Raw genomic sequence first — 22234 nt, 5'->3', positions numbered from 1 at the left:
GTTGTGGGTGGGTGGGTGGGTTGGGTGGTGGTTGGGGTGTGTGTGTGGGTGGTTGGGGTGGGGGTGGGTTTGTGTGGTTGGTGGTTTTGTTGGTGTGTTGTTGGTGGTGTGGTTGGTTGTGTGGTGTGGGGTGGTTTGTTTGGGGTGTGGGGTTTGTGTTTGTGTGTGTTTTTTTTTGTATTTTTGTATTTTTTTTGGGAGGTTTTTTTTTGGGGGGGATTGGATGGGGGTATATTTGTGGAGGGGAGAGGGAGGGGGGGGTTTGATTAGGGGGAATAAGAGGTTATGAGGTTAGGTATTTTTAGTAATTTGGATTAGAATGGGTGAGAGAGAAGATTTTTTTTTTTTTTTTTTTTTTTGTATAATATGTTTTTTTTTGAAATTTGGTGCTAGGATGTTCCCTTCATGTGTTAGCCCCCCATGCTTTTCTTTGTCTCTGTGCGGCTTGTAAAGCAGCTTTTTTCCACCTGCTTAGACATGGCGGTAACTGGTGACAGGAAAGAGCTAGGCCAGAATTGCAAGCTCCATTTAGTCTCTCTCCTCAAAATACACTAATTGGCAAAAGAAATTTGGTGCTAGGATGTTCCCTTGATGTGTTAGCCCCCATGCTTTTCTTTGTCTGTGTGCGGCTTGTAAAGCAACTTTTTTCCACCTGCTTAGACATGGCTGTAACTGGTGACAGGAAAGAGCTAGGCCAGAATTGCAAGCTCCATTTAGTCTCTCTCCTCAAAATACACCAAATGGCAAAAGAAATTTGGTGCTAGGAGGTTCCCTTGATGTGTTAGCCCCCATGCTTTTCTTTCTCTCTGTGCGGCTTGTAAAGCAACATTTTTCCACCTGCTTAGATATGACGGTAAGTGGTGACAGGAAAGAGCTAGGCCAGAATTGCAAGCTCCATTTCGTCTCTCTCCTCAAAATACACCAAATGGCAAAAGAAATTTGGTGCTAGGAGGTTCCCTTCATGTGTTAGCTCCCCATGCTTTTCTTTGTGCGGCTTGTAAAGCACCTTTTTTCCACCTGCTTAGACATGGCTGTAACTGGTGACAGGAAAGAGCTAGGCCAGAATTGCAAGCTCCATTTAGTCTCTCTCCTCAAAATACACCAAATGGCAAAAGAAATTTGGTGCTAGGAGGTTCCCTTGATGTGTTAGCCCCCCATGCTTTTCTTTGTCTCTGTGCGGCTTTGTGATGGTTTGAAACTGTCTTTTTAATTTTTCCTTGCAAAGTTCAGAACAGAGAAAGTGAAAGAATGTAAATAAGTCTCTATTGGGTGTAAGAAAGCAAAATACTGATTGTTCTAAACACTTCCATTGGATAGATAGAAATGTTTAAGAACTATTACCCAAAACAAAGTAGGCATTCTGCACATTCTGTGTTCGGCAGTGGGGGCAGTTGCTGGGCTGTCTGGTTGCTGTTTCTTCTTCTCTTCTGGCTGAAGATAACACGTACTGCCCTTGGCAGCTAAGTTAACAACTTTCTGCTTAACTAACTCTGCTTCTCTGTCCAGGGGGGTCTGGGGGGGAAGCTCCTAGGAGAGGAAGGCCCCTCTGGGAGGGTCCCCTTGGGGGGAAGCAAAGGGAGATCGGTTGTGCTTTTCTGTTGATTGTATATATTTGTAAATGTTGTGAATTTTGTATATTTGTACATATTCATTGCATTTCATCTGCTTGTAAATACAGCCTTCATTTGCTTCCAGACTGGGCTAGCCTGGTTATTGGTGGGGGGGGGTGGGAATTTCAGCTCACACCGACACACTTTTTATTTTTGGCGCCCAACGTGGGGCTCGATTGCTTGTATGATTTATTCCTGCTCAGATTAGGAAGCAAAATGAAGCTGTTTTGGATTTTGAGTAATTTTATTTCCTCTGTTATCAGTGTGATTGTCTACAGATGGGCTGATTCCTGCATGATAGACAAGATTGTGAGATATGTCGCATATAAGTCGTTTCTTTGGGTTAAGAACAAGTTACTGAATGCTGTTGAATTCTGTTGTGGTCTTATTGGGCTTAGAAGATATGGTAACTCAACTATGAATCTGCTAGCAGACACATTTGAGTTTGTTACTCCTCTTACAACTACAGAGGGTCTTTGGAACCAGTGGTACCCTAGATATCTTGTGCTAGCCTTAATTTTGTTGTTTCTTGGAATAATCATATGGCTGCTGATAGCACTGTGTCAAGAAAGACGTAAGGCTACTCACTCTTCCGACCTGCGTAGATGTAAGAAGAAACATAGAAAAGCTCAGAGAGGTTCGGAATTGGTTTCTGATTACGGTGACCAGGAAATCACAGTTCAGGTTTGTGAGAAAGCTGCCGATAGTTTTGACTCAGAGCCAGCAGCAGTAGCTGCAGGACCTTTGCCAGAATCTGAGATAACAGACTCGGGTACACAGGCAGACATAGTTACACAGACAGACTCGATTACACAGGCAGAGAGGGGTACATGGGCAGACAGGGGTACACAAACAGACACAGCTGCACAGAGAGAAATGGATGTGCAGACAGACATAGTTACACAGAGAGAAATGGTTGTGCAGACAGACATAGTTACACAGAGAGAAATGGTTGTCCAGGCAGACATAGTTACACAGAGAGAAATGGATGCGCAGACAGACATAGTTACACAGAGAGAAATGGTTGTCCAGGCAGACATAGTTACACAGAGAGAAATGGCTGCGCAGACAGACATAGCTGTGCAGGCAGACGCCATTAACGAGGCACAGTCTCCTCCTCCTCCCTCTGCTGCCCAGACGGACGCAGCAGTGGCTGCAGGATCTCAAAGCACACCTCCTACCAACCCTGCACAGACTCCCTCTGCTCCTGCTAACCCTGCACAAAATTCCTCTACTCCCTCCAACTCTGCTGTGAACGTGAAAGCCAATCCAGTGAATTTGGTTGCCACTATCACCAGAAAGCGCAAAGGAGCTACAGGAGGAGATGCAGATGCTGCAGGAGATGGTGCAGATGGAGATGAGGGTCCTTCTACTCAGGGTCCCTCTGTTAAGAAAGATCCTTCTGGTGAGGAAGAGAAGGTTAGCCTTAAAACTCTGGCAGACCTTTTGAGACCCCACATGGATGATGGAGATGTAGACCCTGCTGAATTAGCAACTGCAGGCAGTGCCTCTGAACTCAAGGAAATTCAACGGAGGATTAAAATAGGATTATGGGGACAGCGACCTCAGGATGATGATGATGATGATGATGATGAGGATGACATACAGTCAGCTAATGCACCCAGACAGGAAATTAGACATGTGAGGAAGGATTACATCAGAGGAGATAATGAGCCAGTCCTGTCTTGGCTAGCCAGGTGTTTTGATATGGGAGCCCCAGCATTGGTGGTAGGCGACAAGTCGGCCTCTCAGTTGGGGATGCTCTCAAAGGATACAGGCATAGACAGGCACCTAGGCAAGTGCATTGGTAAAGTTTCTCTGTGGGCACGCCTCCTACTGGCAGTCTCGCTGAGGTACCCCAGCAGAGATGATTTACCATGGAACCCTAAGCCTTGGACCACAATAGCTGAGGGAATCAAGCATATGAGAGAATTTGCTGTAAGAGAAGTAATGTATGGAGATCATAAGACTCTGAATCCTGATGAAATTCCTGTTGGAACAGGCCTTGCCAAAAAAGCTCATTAAGCTTGCTCCTCCTAATTATGCTACTATTCTGGCAAGCAGGATTGTGGCAAGAAATTATGGTGGAGTGCCTCCCACTGTTGGCTATTTCACTGACCAAATGAGGCAGTTGGAGGATAGTCTCGCACGTACTGCTTTGGTTTCAGCCATTGAAACTTTGTCTGGAAAGATTGAGAATTGCATGAAAGAGATGAAGGAGGAATTTAAAACCTCCATATCCAACTTGATGGAGGGGGATGATTCTGATTCCTCTTCCTCCAGATGGATACAAGTTTCAGCTGTTAGGAACAGACGTGCTCCAAGAAGGCCATTCCAGAATAGGTCAAACCAAAACAGACAGCAGAAGCAATCACGTGGCAGTATCTGGATAACTCTACGTGATCAGTTTGGTGAGAACATGAACAGATGGGATGGTCAACCAACTTCTGATCTTTTCAAGAGGTTACGGGAGCTGCAGAGGGGCAGATCCCGAGGTAGCAATACCAGGAGGGTAGCTGTCGCTTCCTCAGTTTCCCAGAACAACTCTGATAGCTCCAACAGTGATCCTAATTCTGGTGCTGGACATTGTGCCAGCTGTACATGTGGAGGTAATCCCCACCATTAGGGGTGCCCTGCCTTCCGCCAGGGGGAGGTAAGGGATAATGGAGATAACAGAATCTATTGGGATGTGTACATCCAGTGGCCTGGCACTTCAAAATTTCAGAAGTACAGGGCCTTGGTTGACACAGGAGCTCAGTGCACCATAATACCATCAAATTATCAAGGGGGAGAATCTATAACTATTCAGGGAGTCACTGGTGGATCTCAAGAGTTGTTTAAGATAGAGGTTGATAGAAGTTTAACTGGGAAGCAGTGGAAGAAACATACTATTGTAACAGGTCCTAATGCACCTTGTATTTTGGGAATTGACTTTCTGAGAGAAGGGCGTTTTAAAGACCCTAAGGGTTACAAATGGGCTTTTGGAATAGCAACTGTAGAAATTGATGGAGGGAAATTGAAGTTGTCCATTAGACCTGAGCTTTCAGATGAATCTGCAGTTGTGGGACAACATGAGATAGAGGATGTAAAGCTGCCGGTTGCTTCTCAAACTGTGCATCACAGACAATACAGAACCAACCGTGACTCTTTGGTGCCCATTCCAAAACTTGATTCGTCAGTTGGAGAGTCAGAAGGTCATCAGCAAAACTCATTCACCTTTCAACAGTCCAATCTGGCCTGTGAGAAAGCAGAATGGAGAGTGGCGTCTGACAGTTGATTTCCGTGCCTTGAATGAAGTAACTCCACCCATGAGTGCAGCTGTACCAGACATGATGGAACTCCAATATGAGCTGGAATCCAAGCAGGCCAAATGGTATGCTACCATAGACATTGCTAATGCTTTCTTCTCTATTCCCATAGCAGAGGAATGCAGGCCTCAGTTTGCTTTCACCTGGAGAGGCATTCAGTACACATTCAATCGTTTGCCCCAGGGGTGGATTCACAGTTCAACCATCTGCCATGCAGTGATCCATGATGCTTTGGAGAAAGGTGGAGCTCCAGAACACATTCAGTTCATCGATGACATCATCGTCTGGGGTGAGACTGCTGAAGAAGTCTTCGAGAAAGGTAACAAAATCATTGACATTCTCTTGGTATTTTCTCCTTCAGGAGAGGCCAAACCTGTCCGAGGGGTGGTTTCTGCTGAAGGTCCTGGTCACACGTATTGGGTAATGCAAGAAAATGGTGAAATTCAGTGTATTCCACAAAGAAATCTAACTTTGGCTGAGAGAGGTTAAATTCAGAGTGTTGCGCAGACACAGCATCGCGCCCAAGAGGAGAGTCCATGAGATCTACGGTGCACGAACCCTGAGAGCCCTGAGTCACCTGAGAGTCCCTGTTCCTTTCTTCGCTCCATCTACGAGGAAACAAGCTGTTTGCTGTTTTTCCTGTGATTTGACTCTTTTGAATCATCTTCATCGGAGATAGCTGGAATGGACTATGGTCTTTATTCACCTATTGTTGTAGATATTATTTTAGATTAGATAAATGATAGTAGCAGCCAATGGAATTGTTTAGAAGGGGTGGACTGTGATGGTTTGAAACTGTCTTTTTAATTTTTCCTTGCAAAGTTCAGAACAGAGAAAGTGAAAGAATGTAAATAAGTCACTATTGGGTGTAAGAAAGCAAAATACTGATTGTTCTAAACACTTCCATTGGATAGATAGCAATGTTTAAGAACTATTACCCAAAACAAAGTGGGCATTCTGCACATTCTGCGTTCGGCAGTGGGGGCAGTTGCTGGGCTGTCTGGTTGCTGTTTCTTCTTCTCTTCTAGCTGAAGATAACACACACTGACCTTGGCAGCTAAGTTAACAACTTTCTGCTTAACTAACTCTGCTTCTCTGTCCAGGGGGGCATGCGGGGGGGAAGCTCCTGGGAGAGGAAGGCCCCTTTGGGAGGGTCCCCTTGGGGGGAAGCAAAGGGAGATCGGTTGTGCTTTTCTGTTGATTTTATATATTTGTGAATGTTGTGAATTTTGTATATTTGTATATATTCATTGCATTTCATCTCCTTGTAAATACAGCCTTCATTTGCTTCCAGACTGGGCTACCCTGGTTATTGTCGGTGGGGGGGGAATTTCAGCTCACACCGACACAGGCTTGTAAAGCAACATTTTTCCACCTGCTTAGACATGGCTGTAACTGGTGACAGGAAAGAGCTAGGCCAGAATTGCAAGCTCCATTTAGTCTCTCTCCTCAAAATACACTAACTGGCAAAAGAAATTTGGTGCTAGGATGTTCCCTTGATGTGTTAGCCCCCATGCTTTTCTTTGTCTCTGTGCGGCTTGTAAAGCAGCTTTTTTCCACCTGCTTAGACATGGCTGTAACTGGTGACAGGAAAGAGCTAGGCCAGAATTGCAAGCTCCATTTAGTCTCTCTCCTCAAAATACACTAATGGCAAAAGAAATTTGGTGCTAGGATGTTCCCTTGATGTGTTAGCTCCCCATGCTTTTCTTTGTCTCTGTGCGGCTTGTAAAGCAGCTTTTTTCCACCTGCTTAGACATGGCTGTAACTGGTGACAGGAAAGAGCTAGGCCAGAATTGCAAGCTCCATTTAGTCTCTCTCCTCAAAATACACTAATTGGCAAAAGAAATTTGGTGCTAGGATGTTCCCTTGATGTGTTAGCCCCCATGCTTTTCTTTGTCTCTGTGCGGCTTGTAAAGCAACTTTTTTCCACCTGCTTAGACATGGCTGTAACTGGTGACAGGAAAGAGCTAGGCCAGAATTGCAAGCTCCATTTAGTCTCTCTCCTCAAAATACACTAACTGGCAAAAGAAATTTGGTGCTAGGATGTTCCCTTGATGTGTTAGCCCCCATGCTTTTCTTTGTCTCTGTGCGGCTTGTAAAGCAGCTTTTTTCCACCTGCTTAGACATGGCTGTAACTGGTGACAGGAAAGAGCTAGGCCAGAATTGCAAGCTCCATTTAGTCTCTCTCCTCAAAATACACTAAATGGCAAAAGAAATTTGGTGCTAGGATGTTCCCTTGATGTGTTAGCCCCCATGCTTTTCTTTGTCTCTGTGCGGCTTGTAAAGCAGCTTTTTTCCACCTGCTTAGACATGGCTGTAACTGGTGACAGGAAAGAGCTAGGCCAGAATTGCAAGCTCCATTTAGTCTCTCTCCTCAAAATACACTAAATGGCAAAAGAAATTTGGTGCTAGGAGGTTCCCTTGATGTGTTAGCCCCCATGCTTTTCTTTGTCTCTGTGCGGCTTGTAAAGCAGCTTTTTTCCACCTGCTTAGACATGGCTGTAACTGGTGACAGGAAAGAGCTAGGCCAGAATTGCAAGCTCCATTTAGTCTCTCTCCTCAAAATACACTAATTGGCAAAAGAAATTTGGTGCTAGGATGTTCCCTTGATGTGTTAGCCCCCATGCTTTTCTTTGTCTCTGTGCGGCTTGTAAAGCAGCTTTTTTCCACCTGCTTAGACATGGCTGTAACTGGTGACAGGAAAGAGCTAGGCCAGAATTGCAAGCTCCATTTAGTCTCTCTCCTCAAAATACACTAACTGGCAAAAGAAATTTGGTGCTAGGATGTTCCCTTGATGTGTTAGCCCCCATGCTTTTCTTTGTCTCTGTGCGGCTTGTAAAGCAACTTTTTTCCACCTGCTTAGACATGGCTGTAACTGGTGACAGGAAAGAGCTAGGCCAGAATTGCAAGCTCCATTTAGTCTCTCTCCTCAAAATACACTAATTGGCAAAAGAAATTTGGTGCTAGGATGTTCCCTTGATGTGTTAGCCCCCATGCTTTTCTTTGTCTCTGTGCGGCTTGTAAAGCAACTTTTTTCCACCTGCTTAGACATGGCTGTAACTGGTGACAGGAAAGAGCTAGGCCAGAATTGCAAGCTCCTTTTAGTCTCTCTCCTCAAAATACACTAAATGGCAAAAGAAATTTGGTGCTAGGATGTTCCCTTGATGTGTTAGCCCCCATGATTTTCTTTGTCTCTGTGCGGCTTAAAAAGCAACTTTTTTCCACCTGCTTAGACATGGCTGTAACTGGTGACAGGAAAGAGCTAGGCCAGAATTGCAAGCTCCATTTAGTCTCTCTCCTCAAAATACACTAAATGGCAAAAGAAATTTGGTGCTAGGATGTTCCCTTGATGTGTTAGCCCCCATGCTTTTCTTTGTCTCTGTGCGGCTTGTAAAGCAGCTTTTTTCCACCTGCTTAGACATGGCTGTAACTGGTGACAGGAAAGAGCTAGGCCAGAATTGCAAGCTCCATTTAGTCTCTCTCCTCAAAATACACTAAATGGCAAAAGAAATTTGGTGCTAGGATGTTCCCTTGATGTGTTAGCCCCCCATGCTTTTCTTTGTCTCTGTGCGGCTTGTAAAGCAGCTTTTTTCCACCAGCTTAGACATGGCTGTAACTGGTGACAGGAAAGAGCTAGGCCAGAATTGCAAGCTCCATTTAGTCTCTCTCCTCAAAATACACTAAATGGCAAAAGACATTAGGTGCTAGGATGTTCCCTTGATGTGTTAGCCCCCATGCTTTTCTTTGTCTCTGTGCGGCTTGTAAAGCAGCTTTTTTCCACCTGCTTAGACATGGCTGTAACTGGTGACAGGAAAGAGCTAGGCCAGAATTGCAAGCTCCATTTAGTCTCTCTCCTCAAAATACACTAAATGGCAAAAGAAATTTGGTGCTAGGATGTTCCCTTGATGTGTTAGCCCCCATGCTTTTCTTTGTCTCTGTGCGGCTTGTAAAGCAGCTTTTTTCCACCTGCTTAGACATGGCAGTAACTGGTGACAGGAAAGAGCTAGGCCAGAATTGCAAGCTCCATTTAGTCTCTCTCCTCAAAATACACTAAATGGCAAAAGAAATTTGGTGCTAGGATGTTCCCTTGATGTGTTAGCCCCCATGCTTTTCTTTGTCTCTGTGCGGCTTATAAAGCAACATTTTTCCACCTGCTTAGACATGGCTGTAACTGGTGACAGGAAAGAGCTAGGCCAGAATTGCAAGCTCCATTTAGTCTCTCTCCTCAAAATACACTAAATGGCAAAAGAAATTTGGTGCTAGGAGGTTCCCTTGATGTGTTAGCCCCCATGCTTTTCTTTGTCTCTGTGCGGCTTGTAAAGCAACTTTTTTCCACCAGCTTAGACATGGCTGTAACTGGTGACAGGAAAGAGCTAGGCCAGAATTGCAAGCTCCATTTAGTCTCTCTCCTCAAAATACACTAAATGGCAAAAGAAATTTGGTGCTAGGAGGTTCCCTTCATGTGTTAGCTCCCCATGCTTTTCTTTGTCTCTGTGCGGCTTGTAAAGCCACTTTTTTCCACTTGCTTAGAATTGTCTGTTAGAGCAGGTCTGAGCATTGCGATGGGCAGAATCTGGCCTGGGAAACGTCCTACCTTTGGAATAAGGAGTTAGAGTTTTCTTCTAATCTTGTTCAGTTGGATTGTGTGGGATGGATGTTGATAAAATAGCGACTCTTGGATGAAAGCAATGGAGCAGACACCCCTGGGACATGTTATGATTCCAGAGAAAATGGCTATTTGTCCATGAGCAGCAGAAAGGTTAGATCTGGGGCTACTCCTGGCTGGGAAAATTGGATGATTTTAATGGGAGAAGTTGCATAATTCAGGGTGGGCTTCCTCTTTGTTGCAGCAGGTCCAAACTGGATCTGCAAAACTTGCAGCATTGCAGTGAATGCTGTGACCTCTTGGGTGCAAACCATGTGTGTGCATCTCCACATGGGTCTGCTCCTTTCCTGACCGACCCAGCAACGCGTCACACAGTCCAGGTTTTCTGCCTCAGTAGCACCAGTTGTGATGGTGACTGAGATTCTTCAGCATCAGTCCACTCATTCCCACCTGCCCCGTAGATGCTGAAATGATGTCTCACAGGGAACAGTGGCTATTAACAATTTTGTTTGGCTGCTCTCCATTCCAGCCTCAAAATAATGTAATTTCTGCTTGCAACCAAGAATTACAGGAAAGTGCTTTTCTTCTAGGGAGAGAAGAAAATCAGCCACCAGGCAGTTGATTCATGGGGTGTCGGAACAGTCTTTGTGGCTCTGACAGATTGCTTTGTAGGATGGAGTCTGCAGAAATTGCTCTGTGCATGGTGTTCTTGCATGTGTCAAGTGGAGCAGAGAGCAGCTGGATGATGTTTTTTGGGGTCCCCAATGCTTCTACAGCGGGGTGTCTTCTGCAGACATCCCCAATGTCCCAAGCAGTACCAGGGCAGGTTGTGCACAAGCAGATGTGTTGGGCCAGGAGGTGTCTGAGGGCTGTCAGGTAGAACCACAGCTTGGAAAGGACCCTCAAAGGCAGTCTTGTCCAAACCCCCTGCAGTGAGAAAGGGCATCTCCAGATCAGGTTGCTCAGGGCCCCATCAACTTGACCTTGAATGTCTCCACCACAACTCTGGGCAACCTGTTCTAGTATTTCACCACCCTCATTGTGACCCCTCACCTGGCATTGTGCTCAGCCTGGCTGAGGTGGTGATACTCACAGTGGAATGTCCAGGGTGTTAGGGATGATATTTTCTCTCTGTGGTCTGTTTGAACAGCAGCTGCTCAGGAGTTTCTCACTGGAGTAGGTTTGTCATCCTTCCCTGCTCTTAACTCTTGGTGCACTGCAGCTCAAGACTGAAAGAGGGTTTGTGTGCATTGAAAGCTTGCCTGCTTTTCCCACCTGCCTTTCCCCAGCACAGCTTGTCTCATATTTCAGCTGTTACCTGCTCTTCCTGTCCCATGTGGTGCCTGCCCATCAGATTTGTTCCTCTGACCCTGCTCACTCCAGACAATAGAAGAGGGAAAGAGGAGAAATGCAGCAGAACATCTCCAACTCCCTTTTCTGCTCACCTGGACCCCTGCCCCAGGCAATGATGCAGACATGATGTCTCCCTGCCTGCAGGAAAGGTCACCCTACCACCACCCAAGGCTTTGCACCTATGGTGGGGAGCAGACCTACAACCACTGCTGGAGGGAGCCAGAGCAAAGATATAACTTGGGGATGGTTTGGGTCTGAGCTTTGGGCAAGGTCTTGTTCTGAGGAGACCATTTTGCATCTGGCAGGGACCAGGCAGCACAGGTCTGTGTGGGTGGAAAAACCCATCAAGGGAAGGATGAATGTGTGTAGGTGCAGAGGTGACTATTTGGTGGGAGGAGTGATGTTTTCAGCTTGCTGCAGCACCTGGGAGGTGGTGGGGAAAGGTGGGTGATGTCTTCATCTCATGCCTCACCTTTGGAAGGAAAGCAATCAATCTAAAAAGTGAGATTTGGGTCCAAACCCTTCAGTGGAGCCTATTGGTTAGCTGCTGAGTGCTCCAGCTCAGGGACTGGGTGTTCTTGCCATGCCTAGGGGAAGATGCTCTTCCCCTTGCTGGAGAGTGGGATGCCTCTGGCTCAGCTCCTCCAATTCTTTGTCCATAAATCCTCTTTATTCTGTATCTTGAGGGAGCACAGGCCCAGCAGTGACTTCTGAGAGAGTGGGAAGAACACAGGGAAACATCCAAATGAGTTTAGCAGCATCCACTGGACCTTTGATGGGAGCATCCTGTGCTGCCCAGAGGGCTGAGTGGTACAAGTGGGCCAGAGTCACCAAGACATCTTGCTGGCATGGGCCAAACTGTGAATCTTGTGCCACAGATGAGTGATTTCTGGGAAACTTTCAGTGCTGCCACGGTTATTTGCTTACACTTGCCCATCAATATTCCCCTCAGCACCTCAGGAACTGATTTGCTCCCTCCCTGGAAGTGCTCAGGGCCAGGTTGGACAGCGCCTTGAGCAACCTGGTCTAGTGGAAGGTGTCCTTGCTCGTGGCTGGGAAGTTGTAGCTAGGTGATCTTTAAGGTCCATTCCAACCCAACCCATTCTACTGTGATGTTGTTTTCCCTGTCAGTCCATGAAACCCCAACCAGTCTAGATGGCTGTAAGACAACAATCCTCTCTTAACAATTAAGCCAGCTCATGGTGGCACCAGACAGCAAGTTTGCAGGGAGGTCAAAAGCAAAGGCATGTAGCAAAGGGCAGGTTATGCCAGTGCTGACCTTTGAGGGAGGTATCTCTTTGTCACAACACTGCTTCAATGCCCCAGCAAATCCACCAGTGCTGCACATGAGACCTGGGAGACAAAAATAGCCCAGATGAAGATGCCTGTCTAGTTGAACCATCTCAGCAACATGAAAATGCCAAGAAAATATGGAGAAGTGCATTTGGGAAGAGTTTCTCTTGCTTAATAGAAACTGAAGCTGAGATTTATGGTGGCTCCATCCCTTTCAGAGGGGACTGTCCACACAAGGGTAGCTGGTGTTTGCATCATACAGCCATAGAATGGTTTGGGTTGGAAAGGACCTTAAAGATTGTCTGGTTTCAACCTCCATGCCATGGGCAGAGAATCATGATCATATCAAGAGACTACAGGGGAAATTCAAGGCCCATCATCATCATAGGAGGCTTTGTACAAGCATAGTTCTCAGGGCCATCTTTTATGGTGGGATGGAGATATCCCCACTGAGGTTGACTCCTGAGCAGGATGAAGAGTGCAGGTTTAGGCTGTAGGTCCTGGGAGTTTTGTGTAGTTTCATGGGGTGGGAGGTGTAGATTGGCAGGGTCAGGCTGCCCAGAGAGGGTTCTGAGCAGGAGGAGGGGTCTTGTAAACCCCATGTACAAGCCCTCCTTCCTTTGTTTGTTTGTGCTGCCCTTAGCTGTGGTCCTTGTTCCAACAAGAGGGAAGGGAATCAGCTGGAATGAGTTGGCATCAGCCCAGAGGCAACAGGGATCTGCTTGGAGAATTTATCTTGCCACAAAACCAAGAGGCTCCCAAGGAATATGGGACCTCAGGTTGAGATCTTTGTTTTCTTTGTCCCAGCTCCCAATCCCCTCAGTAAAGCTAAGGAGCATTCTGCAGTGTGAATAACTTCCTGGAAAAGATCCAGCCGGAGTGTGAGCAACCTGAGAAATGCAGACCTGGCTGCCAGCCAAGCAGTCAATCACTTGCTCAGTGGACATCCTCACTTTTTTTTTTCCTTCCTCTCCACACACCCCTCATCTGTCGATCTTCTTGTCTGCAACATCCACCTGCCTGCCTGGAAATGCTGCCTTGGAGTCCACTGATGCATAATCCTCTGGGGCAGAACTTTCACCTTCTTTATGGGATGCCAGCTGGTGTTGCCCAGGCTCCCTGGTGGGGGCTGTTCTCTTGGAGTTCTTTATCAGTGACCTGGGTGAGAGGATCTAGGCACCTTCAGTTTGTGAACAGGGATGTTGACCTGCTGGAGGGGTGGGAGACTGCAGATCTGGCCAGGCTGGGTCGATGGGCTGAGGCCAACTTGAGGAAACTCAGCTAAGCCAAGCGCTGGGTCCTGCACTTGGTCACAAGCCCACGCAGTGTTCCAGGACAGATAGAAATGGGCCTGGGGGTGTTGGTCAACATGGCTGATGATGAGCCAGTGTGTCCCCACGTGGACAAGAAGGCCACCAGCATCCTGGCTTAGATCAGCAAGAGTGTAGCCAACTAGACCACGGTAGGGATCATCCCTCTGTACTGGGCGCTTGTGAGGCCCCACCTCAAACCTTGGGTTTAATTTTGTGCCTCTCACTCCAAGAAGGATGTTGAGGTGCTGGAGCAGGTCCAGAGAAGAGCAGTGAAGCTGGCTGAGGGCCGAAGAACAGGTCTGGTAGGGAGCAGCTGGGGTTGTTCAGCCTGGAGAAAAGCAGGCTGAGGGAGAGACCTTCTTGGTGGCCTTTTGGTGCTTAAATGGGTCTATTAAAAAATCTTTTATCGGGCCTGTTGTGACTGCGCATGGGGTGATGGTTTTGAATTAGAAGAGGGAGATCCAGACTACAGAGAAGGAAAAAAATTTTTTATGCTGATGGTGAGACCCTGTCCCAGGTTACCCAGAGAAGTGGTAGATGCCTCATCCCTGGAACCATTCAGGTCAGGTTGTTTGAGGCTCTGAGCGACCTGGTCTAGCTGTAGATGTCCCTGGTGACTGCAGGGGAGTTGGACCTTTCAAAAGGTCCTTTCCAACACAAACCATTTTGTGATTCTATGAAACCTTCACTGCACTCATGGCTTTCCTTTTTTTTAATAAGGAGAAGTTGTGGTTTGGGCAGAAAACCCTACTTTATTTGTAACAGCTAGGGAAGCAAAAAAAAACCAATCCCCAAAAATAGGTCTTCTGGAGATGAAGAGAGTGAGTGGCTGGAGATTATCTTCACAAACACCATCCATCTGTAGCTTTCTGCTTGGGAAGATTTCTAGGTTGAAGTAACAGAGTACTTCTACTATTGTTAATGTGAAACCCTGCTGTGTGGGAAGTCACCATGATGTGGAAGAAAGAGGTCCCAGTTTCATTTCCAGGACTCATAAGGTACTTTGCTTTTCTCCTTGATGGTTTTCTCCTTGATGTTTTTAAGCTGAAATGTTTCCACATGCTGCTTGTATAGTTTCTGCAGGAGGTGGGAGATGGCAAAACCAGCCCCAGCTGGATATGACTTTTCAAGCTGTCCCATAGTGGGGAGGAGGTGTCACCTGCCACATTGCCAGCAACTTGCCACCTTTTCATTGGCCCTGATGCCCTCTCCCCAGTTGGGAACAGTCAAAAACCTGAGGAGGTTTCTCCTCCATGAAGTTTTGCCCTTAAATGTCGGTTTCCATCAGATTGGAGCAAATCTTAACCTGCACTTTGCTTCATGTTGTGTGAACAACTGCAGGAGTTGCTGAGGAGGATGTTGGAGCTCTGCTGGAGCCTGATGGAAGGAGAGAGGATAGGGCATAAACACAGAATGGTTTGGGTTGGAAGAGACTTTTAAGATCATCTATTTCCAACTTCCCTGCCACTGGAAAGCACACCTCCCACTGGACCAGATTGCTCAAAGCCTCATCCAGTCTGGTTTTAAACACTTCCAAGGATGAAGCATCCACAACTTCACTGGGTGGCCTGTTCCTCCCTACAGTATCTCCCATGCCAAAGGAGAGTCGTAGCCAAACCTTGCCATGCTCTCAGGAGATCTACTGAGGTGTTCATCAGCTGCTTTTAGACATGATCCCCTTCTCTCCACCACATCCAGAGAAACAAAGGCTCTGGGGTCTAAACCTGCAGTTGGTGGGACTGAGAGGCCAGCAGCCCTCGTGGGTCACTGCCTTTGAACAAACCAGGCACGTTCAGCGGGGTGCCGAAGCGGAAAATAAGCTTCCTCCTGCTCCCACTTCATCTTCTTTTATTGAACAGCCTCAGAAGATTTACCCTCCTTCCGGCCCCATCACCTCTGTTAAACATTACTACATGGTGCAACCCCTTTAAATCAGGAAATCAATGGAATTTATTAAAAAAGGGGAGAAAAAAAAAAAGACTCAACAAACCATTTTCTCAAAGCTCTTCCTCCAAGAGAGGGAGGGGAACCATTTACCCATTCTGCAAGGAGCAGCAGTTTCTCCTGATTGCTGATGCTGCTGTTTAAACAGGCTCCACCATGCAGCTTGTGGGTAAAAATGCTCCTTGGAAAAGGTTTCCTTGCTTTAAAATCATTCCATGTCGTGGCAGAATTGCCTGGAGGCCCTCTAGCAGAACAAGGTGAATCGATGCATCTTGAGTAGCAGAGGGGAGCAGCAGCCATTAGAGCTTCAGGTTTGTTGGGTTTTCAAGGAGGTTGCTGTCTGCCTCTGGGAAGCCGAGTTCTCTCTGAGTCACCTGCAGTATATTCAGCTGGAGTTAGAGCTTCTGATACATGTAATTAATTCTGAACACTCTGGACTATGTTGGTTTGGCCTGGGAAAAAAGGCCAAGGATAATCCTTGCCTCTTTGGACTTGATTTGAGCTCTGGTTTTCAATACTGGTTTGACACAATCACAGAATTGTGAGGGTTGGAGAAGATCTCTGGAGATCATCCAGTCTAACCCCCCTGCTAAAGCAGAATCATCCACAGCAGGTTGCCCAGGATCACAATGTCCAGGTGGATTTGGAATCTCTCCAGAGGAGACTCCACAACCTCTCTGAGAAACCTGCTCCAGGTCTCCTCATGTTCAGATGGGAGCTCCTGGGTTCCAGTTTGTGTCCATTGTCCTGTCCCTGGGCACTGAAAAGAATCTGGCCCAATCCTCTTGCCTCCCCCACTCCCCATTTAGCTCTTGCTGAGCATTGAGAAGATTCCCCTCTGCTCTTTTCCAGGCTCAACAGCCCCAGGGCTTTCAATCTTTCTCCTCACAGAAATGCTCCAGGACCCTCAGCATCTTGGTAGGTTCTACTGGACTCTCTCCAGTAGTTCCCTGTCTCTCTTGACTGGGGGGAGCTCAGAACTGGGCCAAATACTCCAGATGTGGCATTACTGGAGTAGATAGGGGGAGATAAGAACTTCCCTCACCCTACTGGCCACACTGTTCTTCATGCATCCCAAGAGACCATTGGCCTCCTTGGACAGGAGAACACACTGCTCGCTCATGGTGAACTTGTCCACCAGCACTCCTAGGTCTTTCTCTGCAGAGCTGCTTTCCAGCAGGTCCAGCCTTAACCTCTACTTGTTTAGGGATTTATTTCTCCCCAGGTGCGGGACCTTACACTTGCCCTTCTTGAACTTTGAGGTTTCTCTCCACCCACCTTTCCAACCTGTCCATGTTTTACAGCTCTGCTTGCAATGGGAACATTTCCTCAGTGTGGCTCAGCCCCTCAGGCTGCTACTGGAGAGTCCCAGGTATTTCAGGAGCTTGCCTCTAGCTACCCCCAGGCTTCTTTAGGGAAATCTGTATTCAAGGGCTTTGGAGAGAAATTAATTACCATAAAAATCAATTAAACAGGAAGCTGGAAACTTTTACCCCCCTGAGGTTTTTTTCTGTCAAGTGAGGAACAAGCCTTGTTGAACAAGATTTTTCTTCCCATTGAAATCTACCATTTTCTTTGAGGTCTCAAAAGATCTTTTAACTCTCCTGCAGCAAGTGGTGCTGGATCATAGGAGAGGACCTGCAGAAATGTCCCCACCAGGTGTTTCTATATGAGCATTGAGAAGCTGAAGGAGCAAACCAGCATTTCCTTGGCAGGCAGTTATGAACATATTTGCTTATAAAATGGACAGACCTTCTAGGTGGGCCCAGCTACTGCATCTCCATCATGTCTCCTATGTTTCTCATATGTTGGAAAGGTGGCCAGGAATGCCAGCAGCATTCTGGCTTGGATCAGCAATAGTGTGTCAGCAGGATTAGGGCAGGGGTTGTCCCCCTGTACGGGGTGCCAGTGAGGCCACACCTTGAATACAGGCATCCTTCAATCCAAGAAGGACATTCAGATGTAGAGTGTGTCCGGAGAAGGGCAACAAAGTTCGTGACGGGTCTAGAGCACAAGTCTTGTGAGAAGTCACTGAGGGAGCTGGGGTTGCTTCGCCTGGAGAAAAGGAGGCTGAAGGGAGCCCTTCTTGATCTTTATAACTCCAGAGAGGAAGTTAGAGCCTGGGGTTGGTCTCTTCTACCAAGTAAGAAGTGATAGGACAAGAGGAAATGGCCTCACGTTGTACCAGCAGGGGTTTAGCTTGGGCATGAGGAACAAATTCTTCCCTGAAAGTGTTGTCAAGCCCTGGAAGAGGCTGCCCGTGGCAGTGGTGGGGTCCCCATTCCTAGAGAGATTTTAAAACTGTGTGGGTGTGGTACTGAAGGTCATGGTTTGGTGGTGATGTGGCAGTTCTGGCTTAATGGTTGGACCTGAGGATCATAAAAAGTCTCTTCCAACCAAAACAATTATATGATTCTGTGCTCAGCCTGTAGTCCTGAGCTGCAAAGAGGAAGTCTTCCCTGTGCCCAGCCCCCTGCTTTCAGGAGATCTGTATGACAACATTTGAGATCTGCTTTCTTTTGTCACTTTTGGCTGAAGTTATCAAGATTTCTCTGGGTGCTAGGGCAGAGAATCTGTCTGCTCATGTGCTATGTGCTGTGATACAGTGATGGGTCTTGGGACATGCATCTCCATGGACCCCTTGGGAAGGCTGTGCCCAGATGCAGTTCTGAGATATGATTTTCGAGTCTATTTGCAACCAGAAAGCAGCTTGTAGAGAGGTGAGGCTTGTTCTAATCAAACAAGTAACAAGTGATAGGACAAGAAGAAATGGCCTCAAATTGTACCAAGGGAAGTTTAGACTGGAGATTAGGAAGAATGTCTTCACTGAAAGGATTACCACGCATTGGAACAGGCTACCCAGGGCAGTGGCAAAGTCCCCACCCCTGGAGGAGTTTCAAAGATGTGGAGATGTTGTGCTGAGGGACATGGGTTAATGATCAGACTCAAAGGTCTTTTCAAATCTAGGCAGTTTTGTGATTTGATGAATGGAGTTAGCAGGACCTGGCAGGGTTGATCCTGGAGCAGGACATGTGTGAGACCCAACTGGAGCCACAGGCAAATGGGAGACAGACCAAGGCCATGTGTGACAACAATTCCACTGGGTCTCATCCCTTTTAGACTTTGCTGGCAGGGGTTATTTGTTTATTCTCAAATACTGGGGGGGGGTGGGGGGGGGAGGAAGGAAGAAGAATTTATTGTAAACATTTACAGAGGAGGGATACATGGCTGCCCAGAGAGGTTGTGGAGTCTTCTTCTCTGGAGACTTTCAAAATCCACCTGGATGCATTCCTGTGGGACCTCCTCTAGGTGGTCCTGCTCTAGCTGGGGAGTTGGACTCTGTGATCTTTCAAGGACCCTTTCAATCCTTAACATTCTGTAAACATACTGTAAGGGGAACAGCTCAGCCTTTGGCACTACAAGTATGTAAGACCTGCTTTGTCTCTTATCCTCTTGCATCTTGCCAGGCTTCCCACAGCTCTGTCATCTGATCCAGGTGAGGAAAGAGAGCACCTGGTTCATCAGTCTTCCAGGGTTTGGAGGCAATTTGTTCAAGGAACTGTAAAACCCAGAGAAGTTGCCCCTATAAATTATTTACTGCTGACAGTAAAAGATCAAGGAAATTGCTGGAATTCCTTGGAAAACGTGGAAATTGATGGGGTCATTTTTCTGCCCCTATCAGGTTTCTCTACAGATCACTGTGGCAGTTTTAGGAGGGCTTTCACAGGGGCTGGTGGCAACCAGTGTCTGCTAAGATCTACTAGATTGTAGTTTTTTTAATAGGTAATATATATTGTGAACATCACGGTGGCCCCTAAGTCAATTGGTGATTCTAGGTGAACTCAGCTGTCCCAAGGCAGACAACAGTGGCAAAGAAAATGGCAGTCCTACATCAGCCTTGTAACCCCAAATACCATATCTTGAAAGATGGAGCACATGGATGGGGAAAGCCCAGGTGTCTCGGCCCACTGATGGGCTGTGGATGGATGGAGGTGTTGGAGGGAAGGTCTAGAAGATGCAGAGAAACTCTTCACCCTGTTATATATATCCTACACTGTTTGTTTTTCTCACCTAAGATTCCAAGGAAACTCTATTGCAGCCTTTGAGTACTTAAAGAGGATCTATAAGAAAGATGGGGACAATCCTTTTAGAAGGGTCTGTTGTGACAGGACAAAAGGTGATGTCTTGAAACTAAAAAAAAAAAAAGGGAGATTTAGACTAGAGAGAAGAAAGAAATTTTTTACCATGAGGGTGATGAGATGCTGTCCCAGGTTGCCCAGTGAGATGGTAGATGTCCCATCCCTGGAAACATTCCAGGTCAGGTTGTCTGGGACTTTAAACAACCTGCTCTAGTTGCAGATGTCTCTGCTGACTGCAGGGGGTTTGGTCTGGATGACCTTGGAAGGTGCCTTCCAACCCATTCTGTGATTCTATGATTTCATACCCAGATGAACCATTAAATTCAGCAAGACTTTGGAAGGAATTGGGAAAGAGAAAAACAAGAGTGAGAACAACTCATTTTCCTTTCAAATTCAGAGGATAACAGCTTTGAATTTGGGGTCATCTGTAATCTGGATGGGCTGCAGATATCAAGGAGCCACACTGGCAATGCAGCAGCAGAAGTCAGGTGGATTTTCAGCTCACTGCTGGGAGGCAGACCGTAACTTGAACTAAAACCTTAAAAATCTATGTCATAAACCCCAGAAACATTCAATATGTCCAGAAACTTAAGACACAAGAGTTCATCATGCCTTGCACATATGAACTCATGTCTACCAGGAAATTTGCTGAGTTTGTGGCATCCAGATGACTGAACCCTTTTGAATCCTTTTCCAAACCTTTGCCATATGAATATCCAGGTCTCTGCTTCACAGAGCAAGACTTCTGTAGAAATTGTGGGGAGTCATTAAACCATCCATAAGCAAGTAACCAGAGCTTTCACCCTTCTTGATCTGCTACGTGATGGTGAGGTGGATCTCCAAGGGCCACAAGAACAAGGCAGCTAATGCTAGGTTTAAAAACCTGATTCAAAACAGGCTAGTAAAGACTTGAGTGCAGGTGATTGCTGTCTGCACTGATCTTCTAGAGATACTTCTTCCTTGTTTAATTGAAGCAACAGATGTTTTCAACACCACTAATATCCACATTTAGGCATGAATTGCCTAAGGTGGTCGTGGCTCAAAGAAGGATGCTGACAGGGAAAGGTGGAGGAACAAAGCTGAGCTCTTCCCTGCAGCCAACATCAGCAGAGAGATGAAGGGATTACTGGATTTATGAACTTCAATTCCAATTGCTGAAGGCAAGATGAGTCTTTGTAGATGGCAAAAAGCTTCTCTTTCACTGATAAGGAGATAGGAATGTCATACTCAGATGTCATGTCTTAAAGCCTCTTTTCTTCTGCAGATGAATGACTCTGCAGGCTGTGTGCTGATTCCAGACACCAAGAAGAGGTTTCTAAATAAGGAAAAGGAAGATGTTGTGTGCTCAGATCCTGGCCCTGGCAGTGGCTGTGGGGCAGTACAGAGCTGTGGCTGTTCATGAAGGTATGTGAGAAGTGGGCTACCATGAATGCAGCAGCTAGGCATGATGCTGAGGTACAGCAGAGAGAGAAAAAAAAAGACCTTTTCCAAGCAGTAGTTTCTGCTAATGACATGGATTCAAATGCAGATGCTGACATGGTTGAGCTGTAGTGCTGGTGCCTCTAACTTTTGTGTAGGGTCCTTTTAGGTCAGGATCACCTGGTTAACAGAAAAGCTCACCTGGCCCCAAGAGGCAGGTAGGACCTGACTTTCCATACCAGGGTTTATAGGGAAATCAGGGCACTGCTCAGTGTCCTGCCTCCAATACTGTTCCACCTCAACTGCTACAGAGCAAGGTGGGGAGAAAGGGAAAATGTTCTCCTTCCTGATCCTTTTTCTGACCTCCAAGACCTGATATAAGCCACTCCACAGGGTATATGAGAGAAAAGACCTCAAGGAAGCCTTGAAGCTTGTTGCTACGTTTTAGAGAGTTGAGACAGTCATAGAATTGTTGCGGTTGGAAATGACCTCGAAGATCAAGTCCAACCATCAACCCAACACCACCATGACCATTAAACCATGTCCTGGAGTGCATGTCCACATGTTTTTTTGACACCTCCATGGATGGTGACTTCACCACATCTCTTGGCAGCCTCTTCCAATGCTTGACCACTCTTTCAGTACAGGGTTTTTTCCTAATATGCAACCCTAACACCCAAGGTGACACAAGGGTTTCACCTCCTCTCTGGCTCCCAATTGCCTGGCCAAACCCACAAAGAGCTTTTGGGGAAAAAGAGCCAGAGCCAAAAGGCAAGATACAACCCAAGAGAAGAGCTTCAGGTAGTTCCAGCATGATATCTCTGTCATCAGTGTCCTGCAGGAGGTGGAGGCTCCTTGTGAGCATCCTACAGAGCTAATCCAGAGCTCCTAGCACTGCCATAGGGTACGGGTATGAGACAGTGGGCCCTCTCTGTTCCAAGTGTTGTGCAGCAGCAAGGACCCAGGCTGTGAAGGTGTAAATTTGTTTAGACTAAATCCAGTGAATCCAACAAGGAGTTAGTGGAAGCTTTAGCATCAGCCACAAAATTAACTTGATTAAGTTCCTGTCCATCAATTAAGCCAATAAACTTGACTGTAATGCTATTTAATTCCAAGCTGGGAACAGTGCAATAAATCAACATTTACAGATGTCTCTGCAAACTTGTGATTGATGAAATGTGCTGATTTTGGAGGTGTGTGGAAAATTTCAAATAAAATCATATTCCCCCTGTGATTAATAGAGCTGTCA

General features: G+C 46.5%; 1 protein-coding gene across 1 annotated transcript in view; it reads left to right on the top strand.

Annotated features, from left to right (window-relative positions):
* The first annotated feature begins 20900 nt into the window (after positions 1–20900).
* Positions 20901–22234, top strand: part of LOC128981110 (collagen alpha-1(VII) chain-like) — a 112463-nt gene continuing 111129 nt past the window's right edge. Inside the window, 1 exon segment of the mRNA XM_054399765.1 lies at positions 20901–20970. Coding sequence (XP_054255740.1) covers positions 20901–20970 — 70 coding nt within the window.

The sequence above is a fragment of the Indicator indicator genome, chromosome 3 (genome assembly GCF_027791375.1).
Source record: "Indicator indicator isolate 239-I01 chromosome 3, UM_Iind_1.1, whole genome shotgun sequence".
In the NCBI taxonomy this organism is placed as follows: Eukaryota; Metazoa; Chordata; class Aves; order Piciformes; family Indicatoridae; genus Indicator; species Indicator indicator.
The sequence above is the reverse complement of the archived record's forward strand: the minus strand, read 5'-3'. Positions and strand labels throughout refer to the sequence as shown.